The sequence below is a fragment of the Neodiprion lecontei genome, chromosome 6, assembly GCF_021901455.1.
Source record: "Neodiprion lecontei isolate iyNeoLeco1 chromosome 6, iyNeoLeco1.1, whole genome shotgun sequence".
Classification (NCBI taxonomy): Eukaryota; Metazoa; Arthropoda; class Insecta; order Hymenoptera; family Diprionidae; genus Neodiprion; species Neodiprion lecontei.
Genome location: NC_060265.1, coordinates 28,837,258 through 28,856,317, shown reverse-complemented (window position 1 = coordinate 28,856,317; position 19,060 = coordinate 28,837,258). Strand labels below are relative to the sequence as shown.

Sequence of the window (19,060 nt, the reverse complement as noted above, 5' to 3'; positions counted from 1 at the left end):
TTTCGCGCGCCTTTTCCCCTCTCCAATTTCATCCTCGTTCTTTAGCAATATACCCAAGGATCTAGCCCTCCTCTCTGACTTGCGTCTAGGTCCCAAAGCTTCTTGTTCAGCGGTACCTTTTATACCATTAGCTGCCCAACGCGCCCATCCACCATTTACCAGCCACAGTGAAAGGCGAACGGATCCTGTAGTATCCACGGTGAAACGAACAGCGAGATCAAAGTGACTGACGGGAAAGTCACGTGGTGAAAATCCGTTTTATCGACCGTAGGTAAGATTTTGCGGATACTTTTTTTCACCGCAGCTAAGCATTGCTTCGTTTTCTGAAATGCTAACCGAGAGAGAAAAACAAATGGAAAATAAACTGTCAATGATGAATTTAAAGTGACGGAATCGTCTGAAATGCGCTAAAAACTTGTCAAATTACCAGTTTTAGGACTTTTCACCCAGATAAAATTACGCTGGGTCTCCAGTAGCCTGCCTTGTTATTTTATTATGAAGATTCGATGAGAAACAATGTTTCGCTCTCGGTTGTCCAGCGTTTTACTATCAAATGTCCGTGCCAAACTGTCAAACGTTTCCAACCTCCACGTCAGTATATTTAAAAAATTCCGGGCCAAAGACTGCGAGCCCAAACCTGTCGCAGTGGTGAGTTGCGTCTTTCGTTACAACCTATTGTCCTTTTCACAGACCTGTGCATATTATTCAAAATTCAATGAATAATTGATGAGCGTCTGGTGTTACGGATCGAATTACAACTGGCTTATGAATTATTACCCACCGCTATTATACGAGTATATCTATTTTATTATACGTTTGCTAATGTGATAACCGAAATTTTTTGTCAGATTACGACGTCCGTTTCAGCAACCACATCGTCTCGTTACGGAATCAATAATTTTTGAATCACGAATACCAATTAGGCATCTCTTAATGTGGTTTATTGTCCCGATTTCCACCCTCTCACGGTTGCAAAAATACACGTGCCGTACGTTGTTACAATATTTCGGTCGAAATGTGATAGGTATCGGGGCTTGTTTGGCCACCTTCACAACTGAGCACGCACGTTCTAGTTCGGCATTGTTACGGTATCACATACTGCTCGAAATCGATGCCCTGGAATAAGTTACATGCTTCACGCAGACACAAGCACGCATGCGAGCGCGAATACCTTGTCAATCAAGTGCGGAGTCTGTGAAATAACCACTAATTAAATCTCAGTCGAAAATCTGAGATCGGAACCAGCAGCTACGCAGCACTGAATGTACTTAATTAGCACGAGCTCAATTCGCCGCTGCACGCGTGAACATTCAGGTCGCAGAGGTTGTCGCCTTGGTATCAGCATCCGGCTCTAATGAGATAAGCCCCAACGGTCGTGAACAATTAACGGCTGCGCCAACGATTGAGAAGGAATTGAAACACCCGAGTAATCGTCTTCTTCTGGTCCCGCAGGTTCTGTGCGGCTGTGGGTCTCTCGATGGATCAGAAGTAACAGAGGCGGTTTCCCTGGCCATAAATTTGAACCTCAACGGTTTCAAGCCAGAATTTTTCGCGCCCAATACGGAGATCTGCGGGGTGATGGACCACCTCTGCAAGCAGCCTGACAGTAGCGGCGTGGCTCGAAATGCGTTGGTCGAGGCTGCGAGGATCGCGAGGTCAGAGGTCCGTCCGCTCTGCGAGTGCGACTGCAATTCTGGAATCGCCCTAATCCTGCCTGGAGGTTTCGGCTGCGCCAAGACCCTGTGAGTGCCAAGTAAAGAGTGATCATGGAATAGGGAAAGGGACCGGTATTTGACCTCGGATTTACAGGAGTGACTTCGCCACGAAAGGAGCAGAGTGCACGGTTCTGCCAGACCTTGAAAGGGTCATCACAGAGTTCGCTCTCTCCAAGAAACCGATCGGAGCAATTTGCATCGCCCCGGTGCTCGTGGCGAAAGTACTTTGCGGAACGAAGATCACGCTCGGTAAAAGTAGTGAGTGTCTTTGCAATCCGGAGAAGCAGTCACCCTGCAAAGGAGAATAATTGTAGAACTAAACCAAGTAGTTTTACACCAGTTATTTTATATTGAAACTTCGGTACTTTCAGGCCCACCAGAGAAGTGGCCTCACTGTGCGGCGATCGCTGAAGTAAAGAAGATGGGCGCTAAGCATGAGGAACGGAGTGTCACTCAGGTGACTCACTGCAAACAGCACAACGTGTTTAGCACACCTGCCTGGATGTACAACGGGACCTTCGCCGAGGTACATGATGGGATTGGGCGGCTGGTAAAAGCTCTCAAAAAGAAGATGAAGTAGAGCTGGATTGAGAATTCGTCAATTTTTGCCGTTCTCGTTAGTCCATCGAATGCCTCCATGGTGCCTGCTAAAAATTGTGCATGTCATGAATATATATTTGCTTTATTGTAAAGTAATGTTCATTAATGCTTTGGGCTTCCGGCTAACTTGTTTTCCGTCCGAAATGAAACGCCAGCTCGAATTCTGTACGAATTATGTGACAATGACCGGCGATACAACCGACGTGAGAGATTCCGAGTCACTGTCACATAATTCGTATGGATTCGAACTCGCATTCTGTTTCGGACCGAAAACAAGTTAGCCGGAAGCCTAAAACATTCGTAAACATACGCTACTAGGAGAAGGAAGTAAGGGCTGATGTTGGGTTGGCTCGTCGATTTATAAAATATATAGATAAGAGTTTATTAGCTAATTCGTCCTTTTTTTTCTTCCACTTTTTTTTCAGTTTTTCATTTTACACTTTTACATTACATCATGTAACACTAGTCACACTACAATAGTCAACAACAAATAATATAACAAATAGCCAACGTCTGCAGCGAAATTTTAGTGATTATACAAATTTACATTTACATGCAATTAGGCGATTTTGATTTCGTTGCAGGCATCGACGTATGTATGTAATGGTGGTATAATGATCATTTCCTCACGACGGACTCCCGCGATTTTGTAGAGCGATCCATCCTGAAGAATCTTAATGTTTTGCGATGATATACATAAAATTATAAATGAGGCATCGAGTATGAAGAGTGTGCTTTACTCGACTGATCGTAATGCTTAAAATTTAACTGCGAGGTCAAGACGTCAATGATGATTTTGTTGCTCGCAAACAACGCGGCGCGAGTCAGCAATATTTGAAACAATCAGAACATTGGAGGGATCTTTATGATTTTTAAAATCCTGACATTTCGTCGTTGCGTTTTGTTGCGAGCGAAGCTTGCGAGTGGTTCCCGATTCCTAATCCTCTCTACTCGCGTTTCATCTAAAAACGACGCTGCTCCTGACGGATGAAGAGGTCGAGGTCAAAGGGTCGAAGGGTCAGACTTTGGTTCCGATCAAGGCCAGTTTACGTGGGATGCATCCCTCAGCAAGTCTCGTGTGTCCCGGAGTAGTTGGGACCGTCGCTTCGCTTTTCACGTTCAACTCAGTGCGAGAAGAGGTTCGACGGCCATGCGAGACTTCCTGGACTTGTCTTCTTGGTACTTTTTAAGCTTCAGCAGCTTCCGCTTGCCATTGCTGATTTTCTTCTGCGGAATCTCGGTGGTGGTAAGCTCGGACTCTTCCTCGAGCATCCTGAGGGTCTCGATGATGTTTCTGGGTTCAGCGACGCGGTCCGCAGTCCCATTCTTATTCGCATAGACAATGGACAAGTGAGAGAAGCTGGACTTGGGTGGCGCCGTGATGTCGGCGAAGTCCCGGAAGTTTGCGAAAAAGTCACCACCGCGAACCGGCTGCGGTTTCGGGTTCCTGTAGTAGTTCGACTTCGCGCGGGGGTTCAGTCCGTGGAAATAAGGGTTGAAAAGGGTTTCCCCAACGGAGTACTCGTCCTTGTCCTTATCGTCACTGTAGTAGGTCCCTCCCCGAATGACGCCGAAGTTTCCGGAGCCGAGAAGAGGATGGGGCTGGTCCTCAGCGGGTGTATTGTAGGCATCGCGTTCTCTCTGGAAGTATCCCAGGAACCTGTTAGGCCTGTAGTGCTGCTGCTGCTGCTGTTCGTCGTAAGGGAGTCGATGGTTGGTGAAGAGCTGGGCGAAACTCGGGAAGAAGTTTTGACTCTCCGACTCTAGGCTCTTGTCCACGAACTCTCTGCGCAGCCCCGCGTTCTCCGACGATGGAAGAACCTCGGCCCGGTCCTCCAGCTTACCAAGGACCTCAGGCAGCGTCTCGTCCACGATGGCAATCGCCTCCTCGTTCACCGTATGCTGTGCCGACGCAGACGTCTGGTCACCGGGACTCGATTCCGCCCCATCCGGTTCCATGTACATATCAGAATCGTCGTACTCGTCGCCTCCGGCCTCGGATGCGGCCGCTACGGAATCCTGAAAGTGAAACAGATGCCTTAGCCCCACACTGCAGGACTCTTTCCGAGAAATGGGATCAGTTCGAATGGCCTGCGGGGCCTTGCTGACCCGAAAGCCCCGGGGCCTTGACATTTAAACCATCTTCTCCTGTGCTCCGTACCGATTGGTCGGCGGAGCGTAATGGACGCGTGTATGTGGGCACGCGACTCGGCGTTACCAAATGCGCGGGTTCAAACAGCGATCGATTGCAACACGCGTCGGACACACCTAGCATTGTTACTGATATGTCAGCCACTGACATTGCGCACGAGCTCGTTCCACGGCTCGGTACGTACCGATAGTGCGTTGTAACTGTAACCGTGCGATTCTAGGGCGCACATATGTGCGAGGGATATACATACTGGTTGTGAAATGACTTAAAACTGGAGCAGAGTTGAACGGAATTTGGAACCGGCACCTGCAGCCACAACAAATAGGTAGATACCTATAACCGTTTCGTCAATGAGTTGACGGTCATTTTGGACAATCGGCAGTGGCTTCTTACAGATGCGTCTATTCATGTAATATAATGAAGGCGATGGTGACTGCACACATAAGCAGGTGTATGAGAAATCTCAACGAATGAGGACAGAAACGTTCGTTTACCGGTTGACTTCATTCGTAATATACACCACCGATCGGCTTATTGCACGAAGGATTTCTCACGGACTCTAAAAAATGCCGAAATACCGAATAGATCAAAAGTTTGCTGGCCTCGGTCACGATATTCGAATGAAACTCGGCGCGAGCAAGATATTATTCCAGATAATAGTTAATTACGTGATATTTCAGAAATGATTCACCTTTTCTATGGATTACAAAATTTCTATCAAGTGTAAGATTATTATATTTATATACACTTTATATAAATTATTATTCATATTTTTACGCGGCTTCGTCGATGATGGAACAATTTCTACGCCTGTTTATAATGTCTTACAAGCTTCGCCTTAGCTTGGTGCTAATTGTACATAAATTAGACACGGGAATTAAGAGCTGGCGGCTTCGCTAGAGCGCGAGTCTCGAGGAGCGAGGGAAATCAATGTGGTTGTAGTACCTACATTATTTATAACACGAATATGCGGGTGGAGAAATCTCGCTTACGTTGTAAACTACACCGCTGTTGTGCGCAAATCGGCTGGCTCAAGCCGAGTAGTGCACGTCGATCGAAATACGTTTTCACAGGTCAATACGCGCGGTGAACTTGCTTCGCTGAACCGGTGGAGGCTTCAGCCTCTGCGAAATTTGTCAGATATCGATTGCAATTAGCGGAGGTGATTTATCAACGTTATCTCGTGACACAGGGGAACTACGGGTATTTACTTTGTCCATTCGTTGACAGGTTAAATCGGTTCAAACATCTACCCTGACCTGGATACAAGTATGTATGTATTAAGTTTATTCGGATTATTGTTAGTTTTTCAATTCCAAGACTTTTTCGTCCAGGATGAGATCGTTCCATAATTATGTACTCCATAGCACTTAAGCGGAGAAGCTACGCTTATTACCTCATGGGCGCCAGCACCCTCAGGAACAGGTGCTCCATCTGAAACAAAGGGAAAGAACCATCAGATAATGAGAAAACATAATTCGATTGCTTTATTTCTAGACCTAAGGTTCAGCATTCAAGGGAGCTCGATGTTTTCATTCTGAAATATCACGATCGCGTGACACAGGACTATTAAATTAAATCACGTGCACGTAAGAAAAAATAATCAGAAAAAGAAAAAAAAAATACATGGTTCTCCCTCGAGGTCGACGAGATAAACTGAGGACGAAGAGTCTTTCCTTTGTCCATATGGATACAAAGATATGTCGAGAACAGAGGCCTGCATACTCGGAGGGTCAAGGATTTGAAGCGACGCATGTGCTAAATTTACATCGAACCCGACGGCAACGGGAGACTTCGGGACAAGAAATGTGAAAGAGAAAAAAAAAAGACGCTGGTGACATTAAAATCCGCGATGACCGTGAAGTGAATAAATTCTTCTCACTTTCTGATCAAGTCAAGTGAAACGGAGAGAACGGATGCGTCGAAAAACGTGGCTGCCCACGCGCATAGAAGCTGGTAAGGTATACCCGATTGAAGAACAATGGCTCTGACCTGATGGCAAGAATTCATTTTACTCTCGTAGAGAATTTCTAGATATATATTGTATATAATAGGCATGCGTGAACGTGGGCGTGACTGTTGTAATGAGTGGATTTAGCATACGAAGGAATGAATAAAAAATTTCAGACTCACTGATTAGTGTAAAGCCTCGAGGATTTTTTCCCCCCTAATAATTTTTTATGCATGAATTCTAACGTGGGACGGAAGTGTGTAGAAGCAAATTAGAACTATTGGTTGTTGTTGTACCGAATAAGTGCCCGAGGCGGTGTTTGAGTGAATTATAGCACTTCGTCAATTAGCCATCCGTTCTTGTAGTACCCCGATGGAGGACACTGGGATTGTACAAATTTCTCAATAGTCATGCGTGAATTAATCATTCAAACGAGAAACAGCTGCCCACGTGTATCAATTATGTTATACTGCTGCAGGGATTCGGGAGTTGGGTTCACTTTTCTCGCCCTTCCGATGCGGCTAGTATTTCCGTTAAATAACGCCATTTTTAATAGGAAGGCGCGCGTTTTTAGTGTTTATAATGTCACGGATTACACGAGGCTAATTGTCAGCTTGTCACGCATGCGTAAGAGACTCGCTGCAGAACCGAGAAGCGAGCTATCGCGATGTGATTAATTATTACACACTGAACTCGCAGGATGTTAATTGGCCATGGCGGGTCACTGGCCTGCAGAATTAATCATGGTGTGCGGCGGCTTTTTACCGTAAGAGAAAGTAAATCGCGTTCAGTCTACACTCGACAATTCAACAGGGTCCAAACGTCCCGGCGAAGAATCCTGCTCGCTTTAGGTATTATTATACGTCCCACAGATTTCACTGATTTCTCGGTCGCAGATCGCGAAAAATACTCCGCTCGGTGATGATTTCCCGTCATTGGTATTAACAAGTACCTTGGCAATTTTACGCCGTTTTTCGAAAAAGTAACGGTAGGATTTCGGATGATCGAATCCTTTCTGCTCTCCCGTAAAATCGCGTTTAGCAACGGGCCAAATCTGAGCCACAGATCGGTAACCGGCTTTGTAACGACCAGCCGCAGCACCGGCAGCGTTGAAGCCGAACAATCGACAGCCTTCACATTTTCAGATGAGAAAGTTAGTAGCATCGATATGTACTCTGCAGCCGGTGTTTGCGCTCGCCCGAGAGATTCAGCAGCCGGGGGCGAATTTGCTTGAATTTCGATCGTATCTGCGGATACGAATCCGCGACTCGAGTAGATGGGACCAACGATGAATGATCGACCGATCAATCGAAATCGACAGCACTTCAAAACGTTCGATTCGTTCTAACCTTGACACCGTAGATCTCGTTCTCACAGAACAATCCTGTCTTGCGGGTGAGTCAATTATAGTTTCCCTCCATTACGAGAAAACTGCCTCAGGTTAATCCTGGTCGCCGAGGGGCTTTATCTGGCTATTGATCCACGGGAATTAGAAATTTAAGGCCTAGCACCTTGGACAGAATGACTTGCTCTTGACAAGCATGGAGTTTCTTCGACGTGGCAAGAGTCCAAAATTTCTACCACCGATTGGGAATTTGGGAACATGACTTGGGAACACGAAGGCAATGTTACATTAGGATGATAGTTTTAGTGGCACAATTTTGATGGTGGCTTTTTTTTCTCTTAACATTCAGTCATCTTGCACTTTATTCGTGATAAGCTGATTATAAGCTGACAGCTGTGAAACCAGTCTTTGGGATACTTGATGTGCTTTCTGCGATCGCAGTAAGACAGCATTTGAGAGTACCTAAGATTGACGATTCTAGTCGCAAGCGTGTCAACAGTTAGTCCATTTCCCATTCCATTCGTATTACGATCGCAACATCAAGATAAGTGAAGAAATCTCGAGGTTTTTTGACGCAGGGATGACACGAACGATAGTGTTTATGATAACCCGGGTAATTGCAACCAGGCGCCGAGTGTTCTGGATGGTAAAAACCGTCGAGTGATGCGTAATGGATGTCAGGGAGGAATGATGGATGTACGTGCAGAGTTGGCGGAGACGGCGAACGGCTATGAGAGCAAGTATTTCCACGTCTGGATCATGTTATACTCCGGATGACAAGGTGCGCGGTAATCACGTCACGACCATTCGAGTGATCATTGTACCTATAACGAAGCTTAAGCAGGTGCGCATTAAATTAATATTTGTAAACTCGTTAGCCGCGTTTACGTTGGCGTATAAAGCAATTAGCGAGGTTAAATGAGAATTTCTGCTCATTTCTGCAGAGCGAAGGACTGTTCGCCTCGCATTTCTCCGTTCCGAGAGAGCGAAAAATTCTTCTTAAATTTATAAATAATCAACGTTTCCGCAATCCCTGGATTCCCGTACGGGCCCCGTTTATACTGTACGGCGATTATGAATGCTGGTCTACACAATTGCAATGCGACAAATTGAATAAGTGGAAAAGTGAGTAAACACGTTAACGGTAGCTGCTAGGTACGTGAACATGATCGTAGAAATGATACGGCCAGAGTGATACACACGTAATAACATCGTCAACCATACTGACGTTATATTATACGCGATTTAAGTTCTTCAACGGTTATTATATACCAACTTTTCTACGATCGTATAACTCCGGTTATAACTGCCTTCGTAATTACCCCTTGTTTCGCAATTCTTAAAAGATGTCTTAAGATCCTATAAACGTCTAACGAGAATCTCGAATCCAGCTTCTTTGATTTACACACCAATCAAGCTCGTCTCTCAACCTAACCGCAGACAATGTCTAATGCAACTCTGACCCAGGTAAGCTATAATCTATTAATGAGTCAATAATCATGCAAATTGATGATCATTATAGTTCACGATCATTACGGCGACAAATTGACTCATCACTCATATCGTGTCATCCCCAAAGAGGGGAACTTTTATAAAGATTCATCATCCGTCGTATGCGCGAGACTCTTTATAAATACACATGTAATTATTTCAATAGGTACGCAATTATTCGGTTAAAACTAATGATTAACGTTGATCGATACATGACTTCATTAGGCTTCGATACTTCTATACATCACGATCATTAATTAGCACGTTTCGCTCAGCCCCTTGATCCGCCGCAGGCAATGAGGTATACCTACTCACATTTAATCGAGGATCGTAAACCAAAAAATTGATACTACATGTACGGACGTAAATTGAAACGTGCAGCGAGATGCTCCCGAAGTAGTTGAACCAGTGAAAGCATTTCTCACTCCAGAAAACGTAAGTATCGTAGTCGAACAATAATTGCGTTAAGGAATTACAAACTTTCGCAGGAGGCGCATGTCTGGTGGGAAAATGAGCGGTAACTACTTTTGACGCCAAAAAGAAGATGTGGCTTAAATTGCATATCGTTCTTCCCCTCCATTTCTCCAAACTTGACGAGAGAAAGAGAGAGAGAGAGAGAGAGAGAGAGAGAGAGAGAGGCAGAAAAAAAAATTCCAAAGCGAAAGAACTCCGGAATGTTATTATACCGGTACGCGCGAAAAGGAGTCCAATGAATCGAGAGGCTGGATCAACGTATAATTATAAACCAGGTGAAAGTGCCATCCAGCTGCGAGGACCCGGTGAGCGAGAGTCGAGATACCGTCTCTCGAGATCGGCGGGAACGGGCACCGGACACTGGGTTCTACATTGCCAAGGCCAATCAGGTACGCAGGTAGACGTACCTAAGACCGCACATTGCCGCCGGCTCGATCTTTCTCTGGTAAATACCGCTTCAACTGGGTCAGCGATGTCGATTATATCCGCCAAATCGGCATCGACGGGTATCCAGTCGATTTCAGGGTAGGATCACTGGACGTACTTGAAGACACGAGGAAGATCTCCCGGTCACCTTCAATCAATCGATCTTTTCGTGGTATCACATGATCCACGTGGATCTACCAAAATTTCGTAGGTACGGAGTAGTTCTTGCACCATACTGGATTTTCTGCAACGGTTTACGTTACGTCAATACAGAAGAGATTCTGGGCCGACGTAAGGCTGTCGTGTCTATTACGAATTACGATAGAAAGTCATTCAAGCATGATGCTGATACCCTATAAATTGCGCGATACGAAATCTGAGGAAATAAACTTCAGATCTACGATTAGGGTAAATCTTGGAGCACCGTTAAGTGCTCAGCGTGAGATCCGAGGATTCAGTAATTCTCTAAAAGTTGATGACGCTATTTATATTGGAAAAGACGTCAAGACTCCGTAAATTATTTCTGGGTATGAAAGGTTCTCGGTAAAAAGTCAGCGAACAATGTAGAATCAAGACAATTGTACAATTTAAAAACTATCCGACACTATCGGTTTGTTTCTTGATCATTCAAATCATGGATCTCTCGAGGCCTGTTCTAACGAACCAGCAAAGTGTTCTAACAATTCACACAATCAATACGAACGGTACCCGTTGATCGACGTTCGATTTCACGTTTGGGACGGTAACAGGTGGAATTGAATGAACGGCCAAGCTGCGTTTGTACGAATTTCTCGCGATTGCAGGACAATAACCGCTATTTAAATTGGGTCGAGATAGCTTGTGGCCGTTGAGGAACGTGACATTGTCTCGAAACACGTTACCGGTGTGGTTCTTACGCCACGACCCGAGATCGTTTACCAGCGGTCCGTGTAGACGAGAATTCTCTCGGCGCTGAAACTGTTGACGGGCAAAAAGGGGTCCTGACAACGGCACAACGTCCTTCGTCTTGGCGAATTCTCTTTCGAGATTCTACAGAGTCCGTGAGAAGCACACGTATAACATTTTTTTCCCCATCCCCGATATGTAATGTATAATTCCCGAGTATAATGCGCGCAGCATTAAATGGACCGATTGAAAGGTTCCGGATACACGATCATTGCAGGCTCTGTGATGACTTTGAGTTATTACAAGGTCAGTGAATCTTTGAAAGACGGAAGTTTTGCCGATACTTCGAGCCGAAAATTGGATCAGCGACCGCGACCTTTGATCGGTATTATTAGGCGTCAACGATTATCGATTTCTGTACAAATTATAATATGCGGAATCGAGCCAGCTGGAAATTCCGATACGAGTCAGATTATTTGCACGTGTCATTGCCGAGTCGTTTTCTTCTCCGGGTCTCGATGGGTCGAGAAAATGATTTCACTGAACTTAGAACCCAAGACGCGGATGAGATCCCGTCGATTTATGGCGGCGCTCATGATTATCTGCACGTGCGATCTACCGTCCAATAAAGATCTATGATCTGCCGTGGTTTATTAACTTCGCTACCGTGGATCCGAGCGAACCACAGCGACTCTACGGATCGTGGAGAAAGGTTGCACCGTCAACTTCCGGGTGGTTCGACGCCGTCACGACTGTCCGACGAACCAGTCGGAGGATCAGATGAACACAAGGCATCGCCGTCGAGTCTTGAAGCTCGTGTCAAACCGCCCACCACTTTCTGCAGATCGGTTTTAATTTTTGTTTTGACAGAATTGACGTAGTCGAGAAACCGGCGAGTAACTCCGGGAGCAATCCAATTCCACCCACCACCGTCAAAACGGTAATCAATAGGTAACCGACCCACATTGTTGCACCGTCACAAGTTCTACACAACTTGCGTGAACGGTGCGCAACTTATCTACACGATCGGTGATTGAGACACTCGCGTAAGGCGCATACTACAAGTAGAGCGATCGACTAATGCGTTACGATAATGTGACGTATGACACGGGACACGGTGAACAATGATAGTCGGTTATCAACTATCAACAATAGTCGGAGGTCTGTCGTTTCGCATATTCGAGGCAAAAGTTCTACGTTGTCAAAAAAGAAAGAAGGAACGTAGCGATAAGTTTTTAGAGACTCACTTTTCCCGAACTTCTAGTCTGCCGGACACCTTACGAGCAAAACTGTTCCACGAATGCGTAAGTCAGGGTAATATCAGCCTGTCGACGTATTCTGGTTACACCAGCTTGAGCCTCACGACTAGAATAGCAAATTGCTAAACGGTAGTGACATGACTTCGATAAATGTTCGTTGTCGGCGACTGGCCGCCGGGGTTTATTGCAGCAATTGCTTTATCACGTGAAGAGCGCCGGTTTGTTGTACTTTGTTATGCGTGAATGTCATTGTTACACGGTCATAACAGCATGGATGAGTTACTGTCAGTACGTGTCATGCGGTACCATCGGTATATATACTTTCGTTCCAGGAGGAGCTTTTTTCTCAATTGTCGTTAATACGAACAGAGAAATTGTGTGTCTCTGAACGGTGCACACGGTGCTTGATCAGGCAATTGTTTCCGCAACTCACGTTAGGTACGCCGACGGTTGACGACGCGGTCGTTCTTCTTTGCTGGTCACGCGACCTCGACGACAGGGACTCGTAATCCTTGGGCCCATCACGCTTCAGCGAGCTACCATCCGTTGATAAACTCACGGTGCCGGTGAATTGCGATAGACTTCTAAGTGGCTGTCGTGTATTTAGTAGAAAGACGGGAGAGCTTTCTTTTTCGTTTGGCATAATGGCGATTGATATCAAACCCCGTCGACTTGTCCGTAGTCGAACATGCGGTACAATATATTGATTGGATTTGATAACGAGAGAATGAACGCAACGTCTAGAATGGAAGTGACTTTCATCGGAAGTCGACAATCGTAGAATCATCATCATCATTATCATCATTGTGTAATCTACCAGCGAAGCTATGTAGCCGACTGTCCACGGTTGAAAGAGAGGCAAATAAAAAGAGGAAAAAGGACAGGGAGAGTTGAAAGGGAGGGACTTTCGTTTGTTGTAACCCGCCAGCAGCAGCTCACGGGGAAATTATTCACATCCACTACGAAGCGTTTGAAACTGATCACATATCAGCCTCGTCGAAAATAAGCACATTCGCATAATGCGACAAATGAGGGACCACCGTGATACTTATACGCATACTATATCGACATAATTGAGAGTCACACGTCACTTTCTACTTCGCGTTTTTACCAAACGATCCGCACTGTGCGGTGGCGTTTGTTCGCTTCCATCGTGCCATGCCTTGGTAAGGAATCCATCCGTGTTCCACCTCCTGGGACACCTTGAAGCGTGGGTGCGCGTATTTTCACTTCCGGTTATATACTAAGACAATCGTTAATGATTCTGAACGACGATGACGAAGGATTCGTGTCTCGTAAACGTCATTCTTCGGAACTGCTCACAGCTTTTTCATCTCTCATGCACTTTCCATAAAACCGGATTGATCGTAATTGCGATATCGTCAACTGTACGCACGCGATCGACCGAGAGACCTCGATATTTGCGGTTAATTTTCCGTACCTCCGCACTTCTTGGTTATATACAGAGAAAAATCACTTGGGGCGTCGCTAATTTCACCGCGCGGTAAAATACGGGCTGCTCTTGTCCTCGGAGAAAGTTAAGACCCTCGACCATCGAGATCTCTTTTCGCATCGAGAGATCGGTGGGATTGGTAATATTGTTATTGACGGTAAATTTATTTCTCTTCTTTCGCCTCTCTTAAATCAGATTCTCTCATCGTCAGTCCGGGACGATAAATTTTTGCATCGCTATATTATTATAATGCGCCACTTGACTAAAGAACGATCCTCCATCGGTCCAGCTCATCAGTATCAGTACTCAGACTGACTCCATTGACCTGTAATTCATAGAAAGTGATCGCATAATTGTTCCTTCAGTGGAAAGGATTATTCAATACGGAAGTAAAAAACTTCTGATCGTAAGACGTGCGGTTGCGTTTTTGCTCCTGTACTATACGGATAAGAAAAAAAAAAAAAATGGAAACACGATGCATATCGATGTTTGTCCTACTGATCCCCATGAAAATCAGATTCAATCGTATAGCAATGTTCATCATACAGAATTTGAATTGAAAGAAGGTGCAAATTCAAATGCGACGAGAATCGTGGTACAGTAACTGCAAAAATTGTTCTGCAAGTAGTTGCACTCTCTGGGTATGATTATTCCTCACAACTGGCCAAGTCTCTCAGGGAATTCGAGATCGCATGCAATGACAAGCTGCGTGGCGGAGAGAATTGATTATACCGTGATCCCATCGTTGGACTCTGCACGCGACGGAATCGCAACTCGACTCGGGATGAGACTGATTGTAATATTCCTGACGAGTCATGACGGTGCGTGTGCAGCGACGGTGGTCCGCACTTGAGTGAGAAAAGAAAAAAATAAATAAATAAAATAAAAATTCTGCAGGGATCAGGTTGATAATTGAACGAATCACACGGACTTTTATAACAAGATTGCAGACGAAGAGAGAAACGGAGGTACAGCGAGAGAGCGGGATTTATTACACGCCTATCCGGCAGGCATGGCACCGTTGTCTGCAAGATGTCTCGTAATTTCGTGCAATAACCGCGGCGAGTCGGTCTCTTCGTAGATACGTCTAGCCGTAATAGATACCAAGAGCGTAATCGCGAGCCTCGCAAAATATGCGCGTCGTGACGCCGTACGTTCTGGTAAACATTTCCGGGTGCGCTCTCACGGGTCTTTCTACTCCCGTAGCCAGCCGCCTGCAGGACTGAAATACCGCAAAAAATGCAAGCACACACTTCTCGCAAGATCGGCGAAGCCAGCTATACCCGCAGAAAACACGTCTTTGTTCGTCGCGGAAGCTGCTGGTTTCAGCTGATACGTCAGTTGAAATTGCGCGTTTGGAGGAGCAGTCGGTTTCTTTTCTTTCCTCGCATTCCGAACAGAAAAAGGCGAATAAGAGCGGCGACGATCATTATAGCCACTTATTGAATCGATCTAGAATTTGCACCGCGGCACCTCGGATTCAGTTGAAACCTCGAGCAGTCGGAACACGAGTGAAATAATTAATGAACCTGCGATTGTTCGCATGCCTGGCCGAGTCGCGAGAGGTGAGATTGACGTGATTTGTGGGCCGGCAGGTATTCTCCTCACTTCAGGACCGATCTCTGGGTTGGCACTCGCACAGACAGAGCGGCAGCTCCGATCCGGTTATGAGCGATTACGTGCCGACGCAGATCCTGACGCACTCTTAAATGGTCAGAGCAATGAGGAACTCGTACGTTACACAGAGCAGATATGGAGTGACTAGCTCGCGGTGGAAAAGCTCTGTGAGAGAATCCGGACGGTCCGAACGTTTAGCCGTCGTCCTGCGAGCCGAAAGAATGCGGCTGCTCGACGTGTTTGTTCCGCGATTAGTTTGATGCTGGGTAAACTATTAGGTAATTAACCTGAACATTGCGGCGGTGGTAACCTGGGCGTGCGCTAATAGCAGCTCGTGGATAAGAACTTGACAAATTAGGCGGACGCGTCGCTATGAAACCAGAAACTAATCGGTAGGTAAAACCTCCTTGCGTAACGAAGTGAAATTTTCAACAGCAGCCGAGGATGCGATTTTTTCGGTAAACACAAGCGTCGATCCTAATCCTCCTTTAATAATTCATCGAACAAGCGAAACACTTGGAATCCTTATCCTGCAGGCGAATATTTCTACGGAATAACTCGTTACAGATACAGCTCGCACGATCTTAATTCCGTGAAAAATCTCAAGGCACTCGCACAATCGATACACATGTTTCAGAGCAAGGACAAGCCTCGGTTCGTTACATCAAAATTACAACGCTCGAGTATTCTCCGCAATCGTCTCTCTCTTTCTCTGGGTATGCCTCAGCTGTTGCAAATTATATATCGCGAACGCAAATTAGCCGGCTACTGCACAGAAAGATTTATTTAAAATTTTTTACCGTATTCCATCTCCGGCTGTTTTTATTACGGAAATGAACAGCTCCCTGATTCTGCACACACATGTTCACGTTTTTTGTTGTTTCAGTTGTTGTTGTTTTTTTCAACCTACTAACACATGCGCAGTTTAACGTTAGAACTAGCTATAGCTGGGCCTAAAATTATCGTCAGTGAGTGATTGGCGGTGTGGTGGAAGTTAAAAACTGCGTTTACGACTCCAGCGGAGTCTTTCGAGTCGGTCCAAGAGGTTCGCATAATAAATACGCATGCTGGATAGCTTGAATATAGATACCTATGGCAGAAAGGTAGCGACTCCCGATTCAATTAGGACGTCGGTTGCAGCGGGCGAGTAAAACGATCGTTTCTGATTTACAACCGGCGTCGCATGTTCTCATATTATGCATGTTTATGCCCTGCCCTATGCTGCTGGAAATTTCAATCTGTAAAATTATTTTTAAGTCGACCAGCGCGCAAAGTGGTGCCTGCGATAACTTCGATGCTAATAGGCTAGAATAACGACGGGCTAATGATCTCGGGCACCCGAGGCGGAGCTGGATTCTCGAAGTAAAAATCGTTTCACAAACGCACTGACACAATGGCTGCGCAAAAAGTTATCGACGCTTTGCTCGCGGAAGAGCTGACTGTGCTACGGTTGGGTATAAACTAAGAAAGTAAAACGTCGTGGTCGCAGGAAGGGACAGTTTTTGATACCGTAGAACCGAGGAGAGCATTACGTCACGGAATCTGCGGTGCAGGCACGTTTTTGCGATTTAACATAGTTTTCGGCGCGGCTCGGCAATTACACGCCCTGCATAATCGCCGGCCCAATGTACGTACCTACTTTCTCTGCGAATATAACCGAACGTGTGGCTTGCAGTGTGTCAAAATACGTGTGTGTTTGTGTGTGTGTATTATACTTTTCATTATACGATGCTGATTACCGTGGATATACAAGAACTATGGAGTAAATGAAACCTTGACTCGTTTACGTGCGTCTTTTTCCATCACGTACGCGACTGTGCAGCACCTGTCACGCGAATCGTCTCGAAATCCATAAAACCGGCTTACGTATACACGATATCAACGTAAGCTTGAATTCGTTTACCCGATGAAAGAAATTTCAAGAAAAATCCAATTGATACAGCGGCTGCTTGCTTCCTTCAAACCGTGAAAGCAAGCAGAGCTTTTTGCCGATGCTTCGTTACAGGCTATCTGCTGTTACAAGTTACCCACTCCAAGATTCGGAGCGAACAAAAAATATTCAGTATGAATGATTTCCACCTTCGCTCTCGGAAACTCTGCGGTTTTCGATTGCGCAATAAATTGGCTGCGCGAAAAACGCGGTGTGGATTTAGAGAGACTTAAACGGTCGCTTGATCACGCGAAACCGGCGGATAGTACCGGGCTTAGATACGATACGAGGATCGCGTTTCTTCTTGTAGCAGGTTTTCATCGATTAGTGAAACGTAAGAAAGTGAATCAACATTCGTTTTCTACTATCAATACAATTTTTTACTCATTTGATCAGATACAGACTTATCCCGCAGTTTTCACATGCACCGCATCGACGTTCAATCTTGAATCTTTCCAAAAATATGGTGATATTTGTGCACAATGCTTCTTTATTTATCATCAATTGCTGACGGTCAATAAAATAATAAATATCTGTGCGTAGGTCTGAAATTAATTTCGTTCAAAGCACCGATCGTTGTGTTTCCTCAGTTTGAAGAAATGACGTTCGTGCATAAAAAACAATTTCGATCAATTTAGAGTCAACTGTCGATCTTCCCGTTCCAGCAATCAACTTCCCTGAAGTTATTTTCTTTGCGACAACTACGACTTGAGAAAAGTCGTCAATATTACGTAAAGTGGATAGCTTTTCCATGATCGGCGCTCAGGCTAGCCGCAACGATTCGGCTGCAGTGTAAGACCGCAGCTTTTTTCGTGCGAGCTTTGCATCGCACAGCCCGATCCCGAGGGAGTCACGTCGCCGTCCGCGCAGACGGAGGTCCGTCTCTGCACGTGCTTGTAATTTAGCCGCAGCCACATTGCAGAATCGTGATTTACGCAGCGCGGAGTCAGCCGCAGTCATTCTAGCCGCGATGTAATAGCTTCCGCGTCTCACAATCGGCTCTGATCGCGGCTTTTCCGCACGTATGATGCCTGACTCATCGCGCAGCGATTTTCGCAACAGTCGGAAAATTGCTGCGTGCGGCTGCGATTTGCGCGCGAAAAATTTCGCAACTTAATTATACAAGATAGAGCCGCCGAAGGACTCGCGCGAGTCAATTTAATCCGAGCTAATAAATATCTGCCGGCGCCGCAAACGACTGCACAGTAAATCAGACAGCTTGCAAGCTAATTGCATCGCACGGTTCTGGATTTTGTACGGACTTCACACCGTCTTAATTGAAAAACCAACCTGCATTGCCGTCACCTTGGCTTCAGGTCTTCCGGTCGCGGCAACGGGGTGTCGACATAAGCCCGAGATTAGAACGTTATCGCCTTTCGCATATGCCAATAAACTTTGCCCACGGATCCAGAGATCAGTCGCGGTCGTATAATCCTTGCGAATCGCTTCCGGCGGTGATATTAATGCGATACGATTATACGCATTTTACGTGTCATTTCGTTGCAACAGCATTTAATACAGTCTCGCTGATGATGATTATCATTTTGGGATACATATGTATGCCGCTAAATTTCTACAGTCGCAGATTTCACTGCATGGTTTTTAATTTAATTTCGACTGAAGGTGTTTTTTTTTTTTTTTTTTTTTTTACTTCATTTCTTTAGGTCACTGCACCAAATTTGATTTAGGATCGGAGAAAGCTGTCCGATTTGACTAAAAACCAGGATTCGAAGGTGTACAAGGATTTAACCATGCTCGTTAA

The 19,060-nt window shown here is 45.5% G+C and overlaps 2 protein-coding genes across 2 annotated transcripts in view; one reads left to right on the top strand and one right to left on the bottom strand.

Moving 5' to 3' along the window:
* The first annotated feature begins 516 nt into the window (after positions 1 to 516).
* On the top strand, positions 517 to 2,375 carry LOC107217869 (glutamine amidotransferase-like class 1 domain-containing protein 3, mitochondrial). The gene is made up of 4 exons (XM_015655554.2): positions 517 to 648; positions 1,453 to 1,742; positions 1,810 to 1,973; positions 2,087 to 2,375. The coding sequence occupies exons 1-4, from the start codon at positions 517 to 519 to the stop codon at positions 2,293 to 2,295; spliced, it is 795 nt and encodes a 264-aa protein (XP_015511040.1). The 3' UTR covers positions 2,296 to 2,375.
* A 748-nt stretch (positions 2,376 to 3,123) lies between these two features.
* The window catches only part of LOC107217872, a 40,183-nt gene continuing 24,246 nt past the window's right edge, over positions 3,124 to 19,060 (bottom strand). The window contains exons 2-3 of the mRNA XM_015655558.2: positions 5,864 to 5,901; positions 3,124 to 4,334 (exon numbers count right to left, since the gene is read on the bottom strand). Coding sequence (XP_015511044.2) covers positions 3,435 to 4,334; positions 5,864 to 5,901 — 938 coding nt within the window. The 3' untranslated portion in view covers positions 3,124 to 3,434. The remainder of the gene's footprint in view (positions 4,335 to 5,863; positions 5,902 to 19,060) is intronic.

Excerpts from the sequence above, each read along its gene's own strand:
- LOC107217869 (XM_015655554.2), top strand. The coding sequence starts at position 517 with ATGTTTCGCTCTCGGTTGTCCAGCGTTTTACTATCAAATGTCCGTGCC. Across the intron at positions 649-1,452 it reads AGCCCAAACCTGTCGCAGTG|GTTCTGTGCGGCTGTGGGTC; the intron begins GTGAGTTGCGTC and ends CTGGTCCCGCAG. Across the intron at positions 1,974-2,086 it reads GATCACGCTCGGTAAAAGTA|GCCCACCAGAGAAGTGGCCT; the intron begins GTGAGTGTCTTT and ends CGGTACTTTCAG.